This window comes from Megalops cyprinoides, chromosome 6 (assembly GCF_013368585.1).
Source record: "Megalops cyprinoides isolate fMegCyp1 chromosome 6, fMegCyp1.pri, whole genome shotgun sequence".
NCBI lineage: Eukaryota > Metazoa > Chordata > Actinopteri > Elopiformes > Megalopidae > Megalops > Megalops cyprinoides.
Genome location: NC_050588.1, coordinates 9167090 through 9187628, shown reverse-complemented (window position 1 = coordinate 9187628; position 20539 = coordinate 9167090). Strand labels below are relative to the sequence as shown.

The 20539-nt window shown below is 43.0% G+C and overlaps 4 protein-coding genes across 5 annotated transcripts; 2 read left to right on the top strand and 2 right to left on the bottom strand.

The window, feature by feature from the left end:
• The first annotated feature begins 211 nt into the window (after positions 1–211).
• Positions 212–2324, top strand: LOC118778929 (olfactory receptor class A-like protein 4). The gene is made up of 4 exons (XM_036530730.1): positions 212–472; positions 1004–1267; positions 1742–1996; positions 2109–2324. Exons 1-4 carry the CDS (start codon positions 212–214, stop codon positions 2322–2324), a joined length of 996 nt encoding a protein of 331 aa, XP_036386623.1.
• Positions 2325–7553: 5229 nt separating this feature from the next.
• Positions 7554–9488, top strand: LOC118778928 (olfactory receptor class A-like protein 4). The gene is made up of 4 exons (XM_036530729.1): positions 7554–7793; positions 8272–8535; positions 8918–9172; positions 9276–9488. The coding sequence occupies exons 1-4, from the start codon at positions 7554–7556 to the stop codon at positions 9486–9488; spliced, it is 972 nt and encodes a 323-aa protein (XP_036386622.1).
• Positions 9489–11667: 2179 nt separating this feature from the next.
• Positions 11668–17052, bottom strand: LOC118779571 (OTU domain-containing protein 3-like). Of its 2 annotated transcripts, none has more exons than XM_036531740.1 (8): positions 16955–17052; positions 15745–16058; positions 15497–15645; positions 15109–15221; positions 13971–14093; positions 13656–13794; positions 13367–13569; positions 11668–12331 (listed from the first exon to the last, which is right to left on the bottom strand). In XM_036531740.1, exons 2-8 carry the CDS (start codon positions 15948–15950, stop codon positions 12167–12169), a joined length of 1098 nt encoding a protein of 365 aa, XP_036387633.1. In that variant the 5' UTR covers positions 15951–16058; positions 16955–17052; the 3' UTR covers positions 11668–12166. The 2 variants fall into 2 exon arrangements, with proteins under 2 accessions (XP_036387633.1, XP_036387632.1); XM_036531739.1 differs by lacking the exon at positions 16955–17052 and adding an exon at positions 16716–16943.
• Positions 17053–17377: 325 nt separating this feature from the next.
• Positions 17378–20496, bottom strand: LOC118778927 (olfactory receptor class A-like protein 4). The gene is made up of 2 exons (XM_036530728.1): positions 20410–20496; positions 17378–18424 (listed from the first exon to the last, which is right to left on the bottom strand). The coding sequence occupies exons 1-2, from the start codon at positions 20494–20496 to the stop codon at positions 17378–17380; spliced, it is 1134 nt and encodes a 377-aa protein (XP_036386621.1).
• Positions 20497–20539: the final 43 nt, after the last annotated feature.

Sequence of the window (20539 nt, the reverse complement as noted above, 5' to 3'; positions counted from 1 at the left end):
TACTGACTTCCAACAGGTTTGGTGTTAAAAAGGACAGGTGGATGATTCTAGGCTATAGATAAATGGAGTGAGAGAAGAAGAAGCCACTGTGACTTGACCCACACAAAACAAGGGAGAAATAACCAACAAGAGGAAATAGATTATAAATGGTACAAGCAGGCTGATCTAGCCACACAGAAGCAGACACATAGTCACTGCCGGACAGAGAAGGATGGATGGAGATGAAGACTCGAAGGCCCGAACAGCGCCGCGTGGACTGGTTTCCTCTACGCAGATCGCACTGTACCTTATCCTGGTCCTGCTGGGCATCGTGGGAAATGGCACAGTGATCGGTGTGGTTGGGGAAAGTGTGGTCCATGAGGGTGCCGGTGGAAAGGGCTCCGATGTCATTCTGGTGAACATGGCGCTATCCAATCTGATGGTCTCCTTGATGAGAAACATGCTGCTGGTTCTGGCTGACGTGGGAGTGGAGGTACGAGGGCTATCAGAGGGCTGGAGCAAGTATCAGAGAATGCTGGGTAGATTTCCTGCCTGCCGCTCATATAGAACTCCCCTGAGTTCTGCCATATTGTTCATTATATTAAGGGTAATGAATAATGGCAAGAGGCTATAAATTACTTTACTATGGAAAGATCCTTTAAAAAATGCTTTAAACTACTAAACTGCACTGGGCCCTGGTAGTTAAAAAGCAATAGAAGAAATAAATACATTGTTTATCATAGATTTGTACTCCACATGTAAAAATGTTTATTGTACTCTCATCATAATTAATCACTTGGGTTTAATTTTTACAAATAGTTATGTTATTTTGAAAGCTGGAAAACTTTCTTAAGTAGTACACTAGTACACTTCTGTTCACCTCAAAGGATCCTTTGTTGTTATGTGGCTACATATTACTCTGCCTCATATATCATTCATCCTCAGAGACAGTGAGTCTTTCTTCAGCTGTTAGCAGTTTTTTACAGTGACATGTCTCCCCTTGTCTCCCCCTCTCTCCCTCCAGCTATACATAACCAAACGATGGTGCCGGTTATTGATGTGCGTGTGGGTGTGGCTTCGCTCTGTCAACGTTTGGTCAACATTTTTCCTCAGCGCTTTCCACTTCCAGACCCTACGCCGCGTTGCCCCGACCGTTGGATACTTGCCTGGTGCCCGGGGGCTCCCTGTGCCCCTGGTGCTGGGCCTAAGCCTGATCTGGGGGCTCAATCTGTTGTATTCTGTCCCCGCTTTTATCTACTCTACCAGCGGCGGAAGGAACAGCACAGAGGTTGGTGCTCAGAAGGGGTTTATCATATATGAAAATGGTGGGGAAAGCTAGTACCAACCACATTGTCTCCATAGCTGAAACACTTCCAGTGTGAGTAATAGAAAATTACATTACCTGAGTAAAAGAGCAAGAACTGTACAGGAATTTTTCAATTTTTCAATTTTTCATCATTTGCCAGTAGCCACTTGCATAGTGAGTGAGTGTAGTTTACCAGTACTTACATTGGACAGTTTCTTCTAGGTGCAGCTACAAATGCTCAGTGCACCAGTTAAAAAAAAACCTCAATTCTCAGAACTTCCACACAAAGGAATACAAAATTTACAAGTACAATTACACACAGCACACTTTAGGCAGCATATTGTGACTGGGAAATGGGCTTGCTGAAACTTTTTAATCCTCAATAACTGTTTAGTGTTTACTTGTTTACAAAATGGCCATAAAAAGTTTCCTCTCCCTCTCATCTCTCCGTGTTAGACGTTGATGTTGGTCAGCAGTACAACACGCCCCCTGCTGGGCTGCATTTGGAAATTCCCTTCGCCGTACAGCGGTCTGGCCTATGCCACAACTTCCATGGTGATCCACGAGACCATCCCCATCATCCTAATGTCCATCACAAGCCTAGGATCTCTCTGTATGCTCTATGCTCACGGACGCACGCGAACCGCCGCCCACCTGACGCAGAACGCCCCCGTGATTCGCAGAGTCCCAGCCGAGAGGCGAGCCGCCAAGGTGAGTCATCCGAGTGTCAGCCTGGTCACAGTGACTATCATCATATCCAAGCGTGAGTGTCACTCTCTTCTGTGTCACTCTACATCTCCTTTTACTCTGTGTTTAACCCCAGGTGATTCTGGCCCTCATCATGTTGTTCATTGTGTCCTGGGGAACCAGCGTCATCTCTTTGAACTACTTCAACTACAACCGTGGCACCTCCACTGAATTTCTCCTGGTTGTGGCACGCTTCGCCAACACGGCCTTCATAGCTCTGTCGCCCATTGTGTTAGCCATTGGACACCGACGCCTCCGGGCTGTAATTAAGTCCATATTCACAAAGGGCTGAATTTTTTTGTAACCCCAACTGCAAAATGGAGCCAAGACTTGGATTATGAAGTGGACATTTCTGATGAGATGCAATCAAGAGTGAAAGACACCTTTCTGTTCTTGTGGAGTTTACGGTGCACAAACGTCACCAGATCCCTCACTCCAAAAATTCTGGATGATGATGGACACAGAGAGGCGTGGAAAACAAAGCTTAAACATTCATCTTTACGTGACTTTCAATAATCTGGATCTATTGTAAAATTTATGTCCAATCAGAGATTAAATTGTAGGAAATTGGTTATTCTCTTTAAACTTACCAAAAAACCAAAATGTCCTTCTCCCCAGACTTTGAATTTTCTGAAACTGTGTGCAACCAAAGGACAGTCTTTCGGAACATTTCTACAATTATGAAAGATGTATGTTGAATATTTTCCAGTGTATATTTTGTCATTCAGGGGGTAAAAAGGAGGGTGCACTGCACTAAATGAAATATTTGATTTAACATATGATTTTAAATTTTATTAAGATTTGATTTAAATTGCTGTGTCTTAGAAAAAGAAGCCAAAGGACCAATAGTTTGCATTGTCTTATTTGCATGTCTTTTTTCTCCAATTAATGGGATGACAGTTGTATTGAGAGATTTGTCTAGTCTGATGGTGTGGCTCATTCCAAATCATTGTGTAAAACTGCCAACGCATCAGTTCCCCACATCAATTCAGAAAAACTTTATTCACAGCAACAGAGCCACACCCTTGAAGACAAGTCTCAGAGGCCATGTCGGAAACTGGTTTGACTGCACTTGTAATTGACTGCAGTTATGTTGGCAGTTAACCTTGCAAGCAGTTAAAGGTGTTTCAAAATGATTTTCAAAATGAAATATGCCTTTTTAATGGTATCAATGAAAAATGTCAGCCAAATGTCAGAGGTTTTAAACAATCGTTATTCTGACAACCTTCAACAGCTATATTTCCTTCATGCGTTCATGTTGTTTTGTCCTCCTCTCAATACCCTTATAATGTCACACATTATGTTGTGACATGTCAGTCACTCTCTGAAGTCAATGGTAACAGTCTTTCCTATAATGGCTAAGAGTGAGGTTTCAACATCCTTACCAGAAAATGAATGTGGAAAGCAGGCAAGTTCTGTATAGCACCTGCATTCCATAGCAAATGGATTTTACTGCTTACTTATGAAATACAAGCAACTTCTCGGTTGATAGCACATTGCTATGAACTGAGCGTTAACTTCACTGAATAAATAACTTCAGTGTAGTACACATGATATTGACAATTACATTTGAATACTAACTCTGAAACATTGAAAGAGGCCCAAAAAATAAAATGACTTGGCCATATTAAAGACAGCAATTTGCAGCTAGACGCAGCTGCAATCATATTTGTTTTCACTGAAATACAGTGTGACACAGAACATTTTCAAACAAAACTTTCAGATAACGCGCTACAACCTTTGCAGTTTTTTTTTTTTTTTTTGGAGGTAGGAATGTTCTTGAAACACTTTGGGAGCTTGACTGTTCTCAGGGTGTTCTTTGAAAGTTAAAGGAAATGTTAATTCATAAAATATGCTAGAAATTATAGGTTGCTTCAATATTGTGTAACGTTCTTTGAAGCTCACAAAAATTGAGATGTTATTATTTTAAGGAAAAAGCTTGGGTTGTCGTTTATGGTTTTCTCATAGCTTGCTGATTAAGATCATTTGGTTTCAAGGAATATCTTTTAACCTAAAAGTGACAGCTACACATTAGTTACTACATGATTAGCCAACAGGAATTACTACACCATGAGATGGTAACCTGTGCCTACTGCTGTCCCTGAAAAGCAAAATTGATCATCTTATGCTTGTGCATGTCTGCTCACAGAGTAGATATGTGAGAAGAAGAAGAGATTTTGAAAAAGCACTCCACAAACCAGGGTGTCTAAAGTTAGGACATTTGTCAAAAATGTATGCAGGTTAGGGGCTCCAGAGTGGCTAGTTAGCTAGTTGAGGCACTTGTTCCTCGTACAAGCTGAGACCTACAGCTTAGACTTGGGTCTGAATCAGAGTCATTTGCTGACATCGACCGCAGCAGCAGAACACCACCGGCTTTTTTCCACAGGGGATAGGTTTAATTTTGTCAGCCAGGATTCCAGGGATCCAGCTTGACGGCATCGAGGAGCTTGTGAGACACATGCAAGTCACACAGATGACATGGGTGGAATCAGTGTTAGCCCTGTTGTGGTGCACTGTGGGACTTGTAGTGTGGGAGAAGTAGTCATTGACTGCATTTGTCTCACTTCATCACTACTGCAAAAGTATGGAGAGTGTTGCGGAGAAACAAGCTTAATTTTGTGTAACTGGAAATTCCAAAAAGTAAAAAACATAAAGATGAAGTTTTACAAATGTACTGAATTGTGTATATGTGGTGTTCACTTTGTATTACATGTTTACTTCGTGCTGCCTTTTTAATTAGCCAACCAATTAGATTACTATCTCGTCTGTCCAACTGTCTTTTCAGTCGCATTCATTTTGGTTGTGAGAAGCTCTCTGCTGTCATCTTTTTGCAAATTTATTTTTCAACTGCTTTTTTTAAGGTATTGTAAATTTGATAGTTTTATTGTTATTGTTCTTATTAGTCTTCAAGCTTTCAATCATTGAACTACTGCTTCTGTTTTCATATGTGTTCATATAAATAAATGTTAAATTTTCATGTGAATAAAACCAATATTTGTGTTCTTAAGATTACATTCATGGGACTGGAATCCAACATTCATATTGCCCTTCGCTCTTAAGATTAAATTATAACTTTTTAAGAAAAGATTTTAAGATGATAAAATGATCCAATATATTATAACAATTCCTAGCTAAAACACCTTCAACACATACAGCAGCAGCTTACTGTCCACCAGCAACACATAACCCTCCCAGCTTATTCATCTTGATTCCTTTGCAATCACCTGAAAAAAAGATTATGTATCTTTTCCAAGTAGAAAAGGCAATATATAGAAGAAATTGCAGTTAGGCTTGTCACAAGGAACGGTTATCAAAATAGATGTCCAGCTGAACATCTTAATTTTCCTTAATGTGGTTTTTGTATTTTTCTTAAGAGCACATGCCAGGGGTGGCCAGCTTGTAGCCCTTCAGTGCTTGATGTCAGGCCCCTGAAGTGAGTGTGAAGAAATGCACACCAATTTATGAAAAACTTAAAAATTTGACAGGCAAATAGAGGCTAATCATTACCCTGCCCAACCTGTATGGCATTGATAAAGACATTTTGTGGCACCCTAAATGACAAATGAAATTTCACTATATATGTGCTAAAAATCTAAATGTCTAAAACTTTTCAACTGTGTACTTCTTCTCAAATGGTACAGTTTTGCAAGAACCAATAGATCATTCATATTATATTTTCTACCATTTTGAAATTTTTGTAAAACACATACACAGCATCTCTTCCTAGACCATTTAGCTTGGGACTTTCACTGATGTGGCCTTGGGACAATTGACTTCAGAAGGTATTCACAGAACTGAGTTATTACTCATCACACTTATGAGCAGTATTGGTGGACAGCTTGGCACCTAATGATTGCTGCTTGCAGCTACATTTTAAAGTGTTGATTTCACCCCAAATGACCCCACATTGTTTTCTCTATTAATCCACTGTACCAACTATTTAGGCGTCTATTGGTCCTTTATCATTTGCAAGGAAATTCAGTGCTGTGTTTGTCTGTACTGCTAACAAGGTATGAGGCAATTAGTGGAATTAATTAATCTCCAGTGCACTAGTAATGTGCGTATTCAGCTCCCAGCAGGGACCCCTTTGTGCCTTGATCCACCCCCAAATTTTCTACAACAGGTGTTGCAAAGGGGCTCCTCATTTGCAGTGCCATTAAAGTAAATAAAATGACTTGGCCATATTAAAGACAGCAATTTGCAGCTAGACGCAGCTGCAATCATATTTGTTTTCACTGAAATACAGTGTGACACAGAACATTTTCAAACAAAACTTTCAGATAACGCGCTACAACCTTTGCAGTTTTTTTTTTTTTTTTGGAGGTAGGAATGTTCTTGAAACACTTTGGGAGCTTGACTGTTCTCAGGGTGTTCTTTGAAAGTTAAAGGAAATGTTAATTCATAAAATATGCTAGAAATTATAGGTTGCTTCAATATTGTGTAACGTTCTTTGAAGCTCACAAAAATTGAGATGTTATTATTTTAAGGAAAAAGCTTGGGTTGTCGTTTATGGTTTTCTCATAGCTTGCTGATTAAGATCATTTGGTTTCAAGGAATATCTTTTAACCTAAAAGTGACAGCTACACATTAGTTACTACATGATTAGCCAACAGGAATTACTACACCATGAGATGGTAACCTGTGCCTACTGCTGTCCCTGAAAAGCAAAATTGATCATCTTATGCTTGTGCATGTCTGCTCACAGAGTAGATATGTGAGAAGAAGAAGAGATTTTGAAAAAGCACTCCACAAACCAGGGTGTCTAAAGTTAGGACATTTGTCAAAAATGTATGCAGGTTAGGGGCTCCAGAGTGGCTAGTTAGCTAGTTGAGGCACTTGTTCCTCGTACAAGCTGAGACCTACAGCTTAGACTTGGGTCTGAATCAGAGTCATTTGCTGACATCGACCGCAGCAGCAGAACACCACCGGCTTTTTTCCACAGGGGATAGGTTTAATTTTGTCAGCCAGGATTCCAGGGATCCAGCTTGCACACCAATTTATGAAAAACTTAAAAATTTGACAGGCAAATAGAGGCTAATCATTACCCTGCCCAACCTGTATGGCATTGATAAAGACATTTTGTGGCACCCTAAATGACAAATGAAATTTCACTATATATGTGCTAAAAATCTAAATGTCTAAAACTTTTCAACTGTGTACTTCTTCTCAAATGGTACAGTTTTGCAAGAACCAATAGATCCAGATCTAGATAAAGTGGTCCAGTTTCCAAGAAAAGTTTCTGAAAAGGAGGAGTGGGTGTGTTTCAGCCATGCCATATTGTGACTATAAATGATGGGTCACACACTGACAGTGAGAGATAAAAGGGAACTTTATTTTTTCTAACTGCCAGCAAGATCAGCGTCAAAAGATGGTTAAGAGGAGGCAGCCGATGTGACTGTGATCCACAAAAAATGAGGGAACAATAATCACATAAAGAAGTACATAGGCCACATCCTGTAGCTGCAGATGACTCATTCAAGCACAGGTAGGCAACAAAAGGACGGATGAAGAATATGGAGAAATGAAGAACACTGGAATGGCTGTACAAGCTTCAGCTACACAGACTGCGTTCTACCTTATCCTGGTCCTGCTCGGCATCGCGGGAAACGGCATGGTGATCGGCGTGGTCGGGGAAAGCGTGATCCGTGAGGGCGCGGGCAGAAAAGGTTCCGATATCATTCTGGTGAACATGGCGCTGTCAAACCTGATGGTGTCCCTTGTGAGGAACATACTGCTGGTGCTGGCTGACTTTGGACTGCAGGTACAAGGCCTGTCAGAGGGCTAAGGGGGTAACAGAGAGCGCTTCATAGATCTGAGGTCTGCCATGTGCATAGAAGTACATCATGTAATAAATTATGTTGAGAGGCCATATAAAGTTGCTCAAAAAATGCATTAATCTACTGTACTGCATTGGGCCCTGGCAGTTAAAATACTTAAAAACAGCAATGCATTCATTAACATAAAACTATGCTCTGTATGTAACAATTTTGTTTTATGATTACTCACTTGTAGTGCAGTACAAGAAACTATATAATCTTAAAAGCAGTAGGTATTGTCTGCTCTTCCACTCACCTCAATGAATCCTTAGTTGTAACGTGGCCGTACATTTGTGTTTTACTTCTCTTCTCCCACATCACTCATCCTTAGAGACAGAGTCATCATCAGAAGTAGCAGCAGTCTTTCTTCATCTCTTATCGTTTTTACATTAATCTCCCCTTGTCTCACCTCTCTCCCTCCAGCTATACATAACCAAACAGTGGTGCCGTCTAATGATGTGCGTGTGGGTGTGGCTTCGCTCAGTCAATGCGTGGTCCACGTGTTTCCTCAGTGCTTTCCACTTCCAGACCCTACGTCGTGTCGCCCCTACCATCGGACAGCTGTATGGCCCCCAAGGGCTCCCTAAGCCCCTGGTGCTGGGCCTAAGCCTTATTTGGGGTCTCAACCTGCTGTACTCTGTCCCTGCTTGTATCTACTCTACCAGTGGGGGTAGGAATACCACAGAGGTTGGTGAATATGGATATGGGGGGGACAATAGTACCATGTTGATTCCATAGCTGAAACAAGTCCAGTGTGGTACAGAAAAATATTACCTGCATCTAGCCGAATGAATAAAAGGCCATGAGCTGAGTAAGAACTCCAAATGTCAGCACAGCAGAGAGTTTTACAAAATTAAGAAATGCACGTGTCGAATTTCTATATTACTCTTCAAGTGGCATTAAGCGGGAAAGGAGCTTGCTTTAATATTCAGTAGGAATTTACCTGTGCAAGATAAAAGGTTACTGTTGTTCTCCTCTTGTAAATGATTTCTCATCATGAGAACAAAATGCTTGTTTACAAAATCTCCATCAAATGTTGTTTCCTCTCCCCTTCATCTCTCCGTGTTAGACGTTGATGTTGGTCAGCAGTACAACACGCCCCCTGCTGGGCTGCATTTGGAAATTCCCTTCGCCGTACAGCGGTCTGGCCTATGCCACAACTTCCATGGTGATCCACGAGACCATCCCTATTGTAATAATGTCCGTCACAAACCTGGGTTCTCTGTATATGCTCTATGCTCACGGACGAGCGCGAACCACCTCCCACCTGACGCAGAACGCCCCCGTGATTCGCAGAGTCCCAGCCGAGAGGCGAGCCGCCAAGGTGAGTCATCTGAGTGTCAGCCAGAACATCGGTCACAGAGTCTATCATCATATCCACGTGTGAGAATGTGTCACTCTACCTCTCTCTTTCTGTTTCACCACAGGTGATTCTGGCCCTCATCATGTTGTTCATTGTGTCCTGGGGGACCAGCATCATCTCAGTGAACTACTTCAACTACAACCGTGGCTCCTCAGCCGAATTTCTCCTGGTTGTGGCACGCTTCTCAAATACCACCTTCATCGCTCTCTCACCCGTTGTTTTGGCCATTGGGCACCGTCGCCTCCGGGCTGTTCTTAAATGCACAGCCACCCACTGACTCTTATAATCTCAGATGATGGTGGACAGAGAGAAGCAGGGAGAGCAAAGGCTAAACATAGTGATCTTTACCCCTGCAAAAAACATTTTCTGTGTACAAAAATGCCATATACACAAAATCCATTCTGTAAGTCAGAAAAAATAGGTCTGTTGTTGAAATTACTGATATGAAGCCAAAGTTAAACATGAAACAATTTGGCCCACATTACCACTTCCGCTCGTTGTTTCCTATATTCTTTCCTGTAACCTCTCATCTTACCACCTGAAAAAAATGAGGTCTTTCAAACTTTGTGTCCCATCATTCTGCCCAGTTGTTTAATGTAACTTTGCATCATTATTTTAATGATGGGCATAGTTTTTCTACTCTATGCAAGTTGCTCGGGATGAGAGCATCTGCTAAATGACAATAATGTAATGGACTGTACTGACTTACAGACTTGAGAGTCCTTGTACATATGACTGACAAATGACAAAAGCATTTTTATGGAGTATACCATGTATTTTATACTACACAGGTTAAAACATACAGGTTTGATAAAACCATGCAAATGAACTGACATAAAATATTGATAGCAGTATTTTTCAATGAAGGTGTCACCTGCATAGTGTATCTCAAATGTGTCAGTATCAGATAAGGCAGATCTTTTTAATGTAAAGGAAATACCGTCACATACATGGATTGTTTTTTTAATGATTTCATTGTCAGATAGCATGTTAGAGCAGGTTACCTTAGTAAACACATAATCCATCTTAGTAAAATGGAGATGTATGGATGTAGTGACCGTTTTAGATGTCTGTGTCTTCTCACTTTCCTGCTTCAAGCTCTTTGTCTCGACGAGTGCACAAATTGAAATGTCACTGTACTGAACTGAAGTCCTTCGGAATTAGAGAATTTGGTAGAGTAGTGAATGTGTGCTGTGCTTGACCAGAAATATTAAAGTATGTATGCACAGTCACGCTGTAGTCAGCCTGTAAGAAGCGTTTATATCCATAGCTGTGAATATGCTCGGGGACGTAGTCAGTCAGCAGCATTTCTGACTGAAGCCAATGCAAAGCAAAAGAATACACACCTGACAGCAGAGGGGAGATACTAAAAAGTGGGGTAGGGCTTTCTTTAGCATTGGGACGTCTGCAACACAGTACTTACATGTAATGATCTGCACTCCTTACAGGGCAAAGCTGGAATAAATCCGTAAGTCGACCCATTGTCTGGCAATCTCTAAAATGTCGTTACGGAGGTAATTTTTAGATTCACTTGTTAGAAAGAAACTGAGAAAGAAACTTTCAGCTAAGTACTGAAAGTGGTACATAGAATGAAGAATAGTTTGAAGAAGAATATTCACAATCACCCATGACAGCAATTTATAAGAGCTTATCACGTACAGTTTCATAGCAATTGAGCACACTTAGACATAACATAACGTGACAGCAGGAATTGAGCACTCCAGCTTGCCTCGTTTCATATGTTCTCTAACCCAGTACAACAGCCAGGATGGAGCCTGCATTAGAGGTGCCTGTCCTTCATCCCACATGCATTAGGGATGAAGGAGAAGGGTTCTCTAAAATGCTTATCTGTTTTTAATATCTGCAGTTGTAAACCAGCAGAGGAGTAAGTGAAGAGTGAACAAATTAAAATATGGGTGCGATGGACACCATAAGATTTGATTAATACTGATTCAGACTGTACTGCCAGTAAACCCACTGTGATTTTAAATGATTAGACGTTTCATACTCCCATAGCCAGTATAAGCCCATTCTATTTGCTTTGACCCATTTAGTAAATCCCAAGTTAGCAATATGTGAAGTAAACGTAAGTGTTCTAGTAAACTTTACCTGCAGAAGAGCATACAGTCAAAACACACTTGGGGCAGTGGCTAAAACCCTGCACTCATCTTGGCCAAAGGGTGGCTTGCTCGCATTTCAGGTATCCTGGTTGTTCATGAATATTAACTTTGATGGACAAGTGCTGTTTAAAACTGAGATGACTGTAAATTGTCCCAGAATAGGCATGTCCAAGTGAGTAACGGGTAGCAATAACACAAAAATACAAATATTGTACAGGTTGAATTATTTATTAATATTCAACTTCACTCCAAAAATATACCTTTTCTCTTTCTGTGAAAATTGTAACTGTCACCATCTCAAACCAGACCAGGAGATCACAGCCCTAAATACCATGCTGTGTGACTGTCTTTCAAAGTGAGGACAGTTTTGGAGAATTATCTTGCAAATACAGACCAGTGTGGGGATATCCCTTGTATGAAATGAGCATTTCTTTTAACTAAAAGTATATACGTTTTCTGTTCCTGGTCTTTGTTTATATTCCATTTTTTTAAATGACATTCATTTTGCTGAGTTCAGATAACGTACATTCAATGTACATTCAAACAGCCTACCTTTATTTTGGAAATACCCATCCACGCACACATCCACACCCACACGCACACACATGCATCAGCCTGCCAATGCACACACTCTCAAACAGCCTCTGACCCAATCATACACGCTACACTATATGTAAACTGCAGAAAGAAAAAAAAATTTCCCTGTATCGCCCATACAAGTTTCATAAACTCAGAAACTTGTTCGATACCGATCATGTACTTTGTTAGCAGCAAACCTAGTCCTAACCTGACCGGTTAATGGTGAATGTGCTAGACCGCACAGACCCAGACCGCTCTAGATGCTGAGTGTGTTGAAGGCCGGTACCAGAGTGACGGGCTCTGCCTGGTTCTGGTTCTGGTCCGGGGGATCTCTGCCCTGCAGGACCTTCTGCCAGAGCCTCTCTTCCTGCCTCTTCTTCTTCTCCAGGCGCTGCTGCTCCTTCTTCTGTTTGCTCAACATCTGGGGGAGATCAAAGGAACAAAGAAATTGGGGGAACAAAGAAATTCGAATGGCTGGGACGTCACTTTCTGATGTACCACGGAGCACACCAGCGGCCGAGTTCACAAAAGTTTCTTCATTTTGGAACGATTTCTTCAGATGTAATGTAAAGGAGGAGTTCTGAGAATGATTTCTTTGGTTCCGTAATATTCCGTAATGACAAGTTCAATAAACTGTAGTTTATTGAAGCTTTATAGCTTCAAGTTACTTAGATAACATGCCGACGCTGCCTTACCGCTTATTTACATGTCCCAAGACTGGTAAGGTAGCTACATTTCGCCCCTGGTACCACATCACTTCTTGATTTCATAATAAGATCATAAAGAAGTTTTGAACATGATACTGAGGAAGTCTGACAGAAAATGTGAGGAATTGTGAATGCCTATTTCTTAAGAACGCCTTAAATATTTTAATGAGAAGCTCTGAAAGAAGAACTTCATGAATCCAGACCCTGGTGCTAGTGGATTGTGGGTCCATATTATTATTCTTATTGTTATTATCAATATATTTCTGGTAAAATCACTGAAGCTCATGTGAATTATTTGAATTTTCAATAAATGTGGCTTATTTCACCAGTTTTTGGTACAATTCACAGCAATATCTGTGTACTGGCGACAACCAACAAAGAGCAAATGAGCTACACAGCTGCATGTCCACGGGAACACAGGGAGCGTGTCAGAGGAGCCCACATGGGCACAGCACAAACCACATTACACTTTCTGAAAAAAGCAGGCTGAGTCACTATTTCCTGTGAGTGTGAAAGTGAGACCAAGCCTCCCAGCTGTGCTAAGCTAACATGCGAGGGATCCGATGTCACACACATGGGTCAAACTCAGCTATTATGTAGCTTACCATCTGCACAAGAGCACAAAAAACTGCTGCCATTTAGAACACCTAATACCCTGCACAGTGAAGGCATCCAAAATGTTACTCCCTGAAGCAGTAAGTCTTTGGTTTGACATCACATTTTTGCTCTCAGATCAAGTCGGAGCGTACCTTAGTTCTGTGTGAGGTGCAGCTCTCTGCGGGCTGTTTGTTGTCACTGTACTCTGTTGGTGTGACTTGGCCAAAGAGGCGTGTCCCTGTTCCTGACTCCTCCCACAGGGTGGAGTATGACACAGATGGCATCTCAGATCCCTCCCACTCCGCAGGGCAGTATGGTGCAGCAGCACTCATGTGACGGCGATTCTCTCCTTGACCTGACGGGGGCAGCACTGAGTCAACAAACTGAGCTCAACAAACACCACGTGCACACAGATCCACACAAATGGTCAAATTCCCTGACCAGGAGGATTCTGGGACACAATCCGCCGCAGGATTAGATCCTCATCCTCGGACTGGGTAGGGGAAGAGGCGTTCTGTCTGTACCTCTCTCTGTCTCCTGGGTGCCGGGACTCAGACTGACCCTTTGACCGATTCAGGCTCTGCAGAATTGATATAACACACAGATATCACTCATCAACACTGATAGCCATGCCTAAAAGACACAATCAATTAAGAACATTACTTAAAGGTCAAACTTTAACTAAGTTAAGAATAAAAATAAAAATATATTCCAATACAAATTTTAAGAATGAAAGAGGTCCCAAGTCCTCCAGACCTCAATGCGCAACTGGGCTGGGCTCTCAGAATTGTCTCCAATTGGCCGCACACTGTCGTAATGGTCGCCATAGCGATAGGCAATATGAAGCTCTCGACACAAAGGTTTCTCTGAGCCGTTGATCTGATAGTGAGAGACAGACAAACACTAAGTCACACTGGAGGCATTCAGTAAATTTCAGCTTCAGCCATTCTGCTTTCCGATTGAAAATTCTGTACCAAGTTCAAGTTTAGTGAAAAGGCAAAGGCATTTAAAACATACAACATAAAACACAGTCAATAATAGCTACACTAAAACACAATCCACAAAAAACACTGTCCATTTCTGTGGCTAGCATGTCCAAATTCCAGTTGTATTTAGAATATCTACTGCACATGGGACAAACGACTTTTTAAAGACAGCTTTAGTTGCCAGTGGGACTCTATAGCGCTTACCAGAGTGCAAGAGCTCGAACTGACTAAAAAGAGGATGGGAGCTGTCTGCCACAATACTCTTAGCTTTATTCAATGTCCTCTCTGTACAGTTGGCTCAGTTGTTTTTGAGGTTTGCCAACCGTCTTGGTGGCCATTGACACAATTTTGTTCAGTTTGTTCTTTGATCTGCAGGTCAGATGGTTGTACCATGCAGAAAGGTGGAATGTTAAAACACTTTCAACAATAGATTTATAAACAACTTCTAGAATCTGTGGACTGACCCTGAAGCCGCTGAGTTTCCTCAGAAGGTACAGCTGCTGAGAGCATTGTTTGTATATATAGTCAGTGTTGTTGTAGAAGTTGAGCTGAGAGTCTAAAATTGTGCCGAGGTATTTAAAGCTACTAACAATTACAACACTGGTCGTTGAGTGAAACGGGTTGTATTTTCATGTTAATGTTAGAGCATATAATAATTTCTTTGGTTTTGGTCACGTTAATTTGAAGCTGACTGGTGTTACACCAGCCTTGGAGGGCCTCTAAGTAGACCCCCTCAGCTGAAGGATCTGTTTGTTGCAGGAGACCAACCAGAGCCATATCGTCAGCGTATTACAGTAACATTACAATAAGGCTAATAACCCAACACTGGAGGAAAAAAAGGTCTCGCATAAAATACAACAGACACACGATTATCGACCATGGCGGAAATGACGGGAGTGAGTACTCACCTCCCACAGAGGAGCGTTAAGCTGGTGGATGATGACGCGAAGCTGGTGGCAGCGAGCGAACGCCACGATCGCATCGTTTCCTGCAAAGGTGCCCGGCTGGGAGAGATTTGACACTGCAGGCAGAGCGGGAAACAGGAAAATAAGAGTGACTCTTTTAGTTTACAGTTTTGTTCTTTTCTTCCCTGTCTCTACTCCTTTCTTTCATCCTCTTCATTTATACCCTCACAGCGCACCATGGCTTTGACCCCCAGATAATGCTTCTTGTTGAATTATAACACCCGTGTCCCCTCCCTACGCCCTTGGACACTTATCCCCCCCCCATTCCATTCCTCCTTTCTTCCCCCCTCAACCGCCTTCCGGTCCCCCTCTCCCTCCTCCTCTTCCTTACAGTACTGTGTGAAGGGAATGTCATCCTCTACAAAGGGCTCGAAGTCCTGCCGGTGGGCTTGCATGTACTGCACTGTCTCCTGGCGCAACTGTAGGTGGCCCCTGGAGTGGCCTTCCAGCTGATCCCCCAGGGCCCGGAACAGACAGTTCCTGGGGGCAGACAAAGAAAAGTGAGAGAAGGTATCAGACACTTGAGCGCACATAAACACGCACAGCGTCGAACAGGGGTGCCCTTCCTTGGCTTCTTACCCGTCTCCGGGCACCTCTCTCAGTTTGAGACCCAGAGCTTGCAGCTGATTGGTGAAGCTGACAAACTCGTCGGCCACTTCCTCGCCCTGAGGGCGATTCTTGCGGTCTTTGGCCAGTGCCCTGCGAGCCGCCCGCTCGTCCCTCTTCCTCTCTGCATCGGTCTTCCTGTTGCCCTGCGCCATCTTTCCTGACAGCTTCCTGGACATGGGGATGCACTGACTGGCTGACTCACTGACAGACCATTTACAGGGAATGCAACCCAGAACAGACCTGCTCACTCTCACACTCACTTATGACGCATGTAATGAAAAGACCTGATTGTAGAAAGGGTTCAAACACAGAGACAAGGAGGGATATTGGTCAACAGTTAAATGGACCATGACAGGATATAGAAATGTTTTGGTTTTTTTTTTTTTTTCAAATAATAATGATATAGTTATCAGAAATGACGTCACTTTTCAAAATTAAAATGATTACTATAAGTAACAGTTTCTAATGTACATTGGCAATATCGTATGCGTCACAGTTCACCGCAAAGAGTTATCACTGTCCTAGATAACTAGCTAGCTGTGTAGTCACACCATGAAACACAGAAAGTGCAAAACAACTGCAACGGTCGCCTGGCGGGGCGACGGGTGACGCTATTAGATGCCAAAGAACCTTACCAGCGCTTTAAACAACACCTTGCTAATGCCTTAGATAACCAAATACAGCAAATGGTACAGTAACTACCACCGGCACACCGTTCAGGCATGTTAGATACCTAATCCATTAGGTCAACCACAGAGCTAAAGTTAAGTATACCAATTTGCCAGCTCACAATCTAAACTGTTGCTTGGTAGCCAATGGCTAGATGTGTAACAGTAGGTGTGTAACTCAAACTAACGGCTAACATTTGCCTGCAAAATAAGCAGCTAGCCACCAGCTGATTGTTTTTAAAATCAGGTCAATGTCATTCCGTCATCACTCACCAGTTTTGGGCTAACTAGTTAGGACAGCTGTCTTGATTACCGTTGCTATAGCTAAGCTGGCTATCGTTTTAGAGAAGTCATGCCAAGCTTGACAGCGTATGCGTTACTTAGATAGCCAGCACAGCTAGCATAGGATAACTAGCCTGCTAGCTAACGTCACATGAAATCATTTGTTGATAGTCAACTTAGCTAGCTGAGGTTACAGCTACAAGTCGACCAGTACAAATAATCCACAGTACCTTTATCTTTGTGTAACCGAGAACGGAAATTATATCATGAAGGTTAAAGCTATAAACGTTACAAAAATCCATAAATTATCCTCCTTCTGATGAGTGAATCAGTTTGTTTCTTAAGCTTTTTGCATTCAACTACAGTCCTGCGGCACTGCTTCCGGGGTATGAGCTTGGTACGGCGGCCTTCGCAACCCAAAACGCTTTCACAACGCTTTTCAGAGGAGCTAGCAGATCAGTTAAAATCTGTGCTCCTATAATTTGACTGCTTGTTACCGTGTTTAAGTTTAGAACGAGCTCATCTGTTGCTGTAAATGACAACAAAGAAATAAAGAATAGATACTAACTGTACGTTATTTGAAATTAACTGAACAGGGCTTATCGTACCCACACACACACATACACACACACACACACACACACGTGGTGGTCTTAGCCATTACTGATTGCTGCTCCCTTCTCCCCAACTCTTATTATCTTGTCCGTTCCCTTCACAGCCGCTGTCTCCTTCTTAATTACATCTGTTTTTCCACCTAACTGTGACTTATTCTCGGTCCCTGACACTTTCTTCTCTGAACTTGCTCCCTGGTGCTTCTTTGTGCCAATCCCCCTCAGGATCATGGCGTGAATTTTCCTCCTCAGTTTTCCATGTCCTAACGCCACCACCAGGGGGCTGAATCCCACGAACAGCGAGGCGGAGAAGTGCGCCACGGTCAGCAGAGCCTCCGCGTGTTCCCCGCGGTCGTGGTTGTAGTAGGTCACCGCCGCCACCTGCAGCGCCCAGCAGACCACGAAGAGAGTCACCAGCGACATGATGACGTGTCCGGCCTTGCGCTCGCTGGCCACGTGCCGGTCCAGCTCGGTGTGTGCCCCGCCCCCCTCGCTGCTGGATGTCACGGAGCGGATGTGCTTGGCCAGCGCGTGGAGGGTGACCAGGTTGGTCCCCACCATGAGCACCAGAGGGGCCACCTCGTTGAGGGCGAGGGAGGCGGAGGCGAAGGCGGCGCCCTGCTCCTCGGTGGGGAACTCCCACACGCAGCCCAGCAGGGGCCGGGTGGTGCAGCTGATCACCATGAGCTCCACGGTGGCGTTGCCGTGCACGTGCGTGGTGTAGACCAGCGCCGGCAGGGAGAAGGCCAGGTTGGCCCCCCACACGAGTCCCAGCATCACCCAGACGCGCTGCCGCTCCCGCTGCTGGGCCAGGGGGCCTATCGCCACCCGCTGCCTCTTCAGGGTGATGCAGTGGAAGGCGCTGAGGGCCAGCGTGACCCAGCACCCGACTGCCCGCCACCACACCCACAGCAGCATGAAGAGCCGGCACCAGCCCGGCGCCAGCGTCACCTGCAGGCCCAGGTCCGAGACGAAGATGGGCACCGTGCGGAAGAGTGAGGTCAGCAGGTTGGCAAGGCACAGGTTGACCAGGATCGCGTCGGATGGGGGTAGGTGACGGGAGGCGCTTTCCTGGGCCGTCTGAAACACCTGGGGGGACGGATGAGAGGATGAGTCGAGGAAACAGTGTGGGAGGGTGGAGGATATGAGATGGGAGAAAAGAGTGGCAGTGGCAGGAAGGTAATGACACAGAGGGATGGTACAGAAGAGTGCAACTGACACGCAGATATGATTCAGTTGATGATTCATGATATGATGCAGTTCTCTTAACCCATGTCAAGGAAAAAAACAGTGGGTATAAGAGCACTGAGGAAGTAATACAAAGAACCTTGCTAAAGGTCAGCAAAAGCCAGTGGATGTCATTGGGCCACTTAAAAATGCATTGTACAAAAAAACCAAACAGTAGAGCAAACTTTTATGTAGATGAAAAAACTGAGTTTCATTTTGTGAGCCAAAATGGTTCAGTCAGAAGCTGTCTGAGGTGCACAAGATGTGAGCTCTTTTGAATGGAATTCAGAATGCTTGGCAGCTATGCATTTAGACAGGAAGATGACTGTTACATTTGGGTATTTGTGTTGTTTTCAGTTCTTTTTTTTACTGTTAGTGCCACAGAAAGTGACAATGTGTTAAACCTGTACATCCTGTAAACACTCATATTTTATTCAAAGAAAGGTGTGCTCCTTTGTCTGAACTCTTTACATATAATTGTTAGCAAAACAGTGCAAATTGGAAGTATGTCAGAAAGGAGATGTTATCTCATTTAAGCTTGCCTGAATTAATCTGCAATGTATTGACTCTGCATAGCAGCATGTCTTTGACTGAAAATGTATGCCCCCCATGAAAACACTTTACTTGTGTCAAAATCATCAAAATCACAACAAGATAAACCTTAATTTATGTAGATTACACAGAATAAATGAAATCAGGGCATATGTCAAAATTTACCATAAAAGTTCAAAGTCTTGCTGGACAAGGGGCTTTGTATAGACATACTGTATATTTATTTACTGGCCTTTATAGGAATGTGTAGCACACTTAACAAGGACAAATATGTGCTATGCCCAGTTAGATAAGGAAGAAACAATAGCATAAATGGCTTGGAACATACAGACTTTCACTGTGTCGCTGAGGGAAAACAAATGAAAAGTTTCTTCTGTTGAGCTCAATCCACATGATTTATTGCAGCTCAAAGGAGAAGACGGAGACAGACGAAGCAGTGACTGAGAGAACACTACTTGTAGTTCAAGTTGGATCAAACCAGTGTGCTCCCCTGTGGAGAGTAAAGAGTTTTTTCTGAATCTGCCTGAGGGTTCAAAAGCAAACGCTACAGAGAGAAAATGTAAAGTAAAGAAACATAGTGGAAGGAGAAGCGTGAAAGGGACAACCCAAGTCAAGGATTCAGCAAAGTTCTGAGAGGGACCTTCTTCAGAAAGGGTGCACAGCATCACAGCAATCAAGGTGACAAATGGCAGGAGTCACGTTGTGCAGAATATACAGGTTTATGTATAAACTCTAGAATATTTATCATTTTCAGTATCATTGACAACGATAGTGTCAGAACAAGGATATTTGACTCAAGGGAAGGACAGGATGCCTAGAGTGATAGTGTGATAGGGTTTAACTTAGAGGGAAGGAAAGGGGTCATAAACATCTATGAATGAATAGCAGATGTCATTTGAAATAGTTTTAATAGCTAGAATGTCATTATTAGGATCTGAGGTGTCGTCGCACATGCATCTGAATTGTCTAAGTTCTGCAGAATATAACCTGCCTTGCGTTCCAAGCAGTTCATGTGTGTTTTTCATGCTTTTACACAGTCCCAGTCAACCAAATGATGGTGCACCTCCATGCACAGTACAGCATATATAGAAATACCATATATAAATTCCAAGGCCAATCAAATTAATTTATTTACATTTTTTACACACTACCCACCCACACTACCTCAGAATCATAAGCCTCATGCACAAAACATATTGGAAAAGAAAAAACATGAAGACACAATGGACATATGGGAGATCCCTGTCAATTGTCACATAGATCAAAATCAGACTCTCTGTGTCCGTAGACCTTACCACATGGATGACCAGCACATTTCCCAGAATCCCCGAGAACACCAACAGCCCAAACAGAATGGCATCCACAGTCAGGACCTCTGACATCTCTCGATCCTGCTGGGGTGACAGTGCAGACTGGAGCGGATCA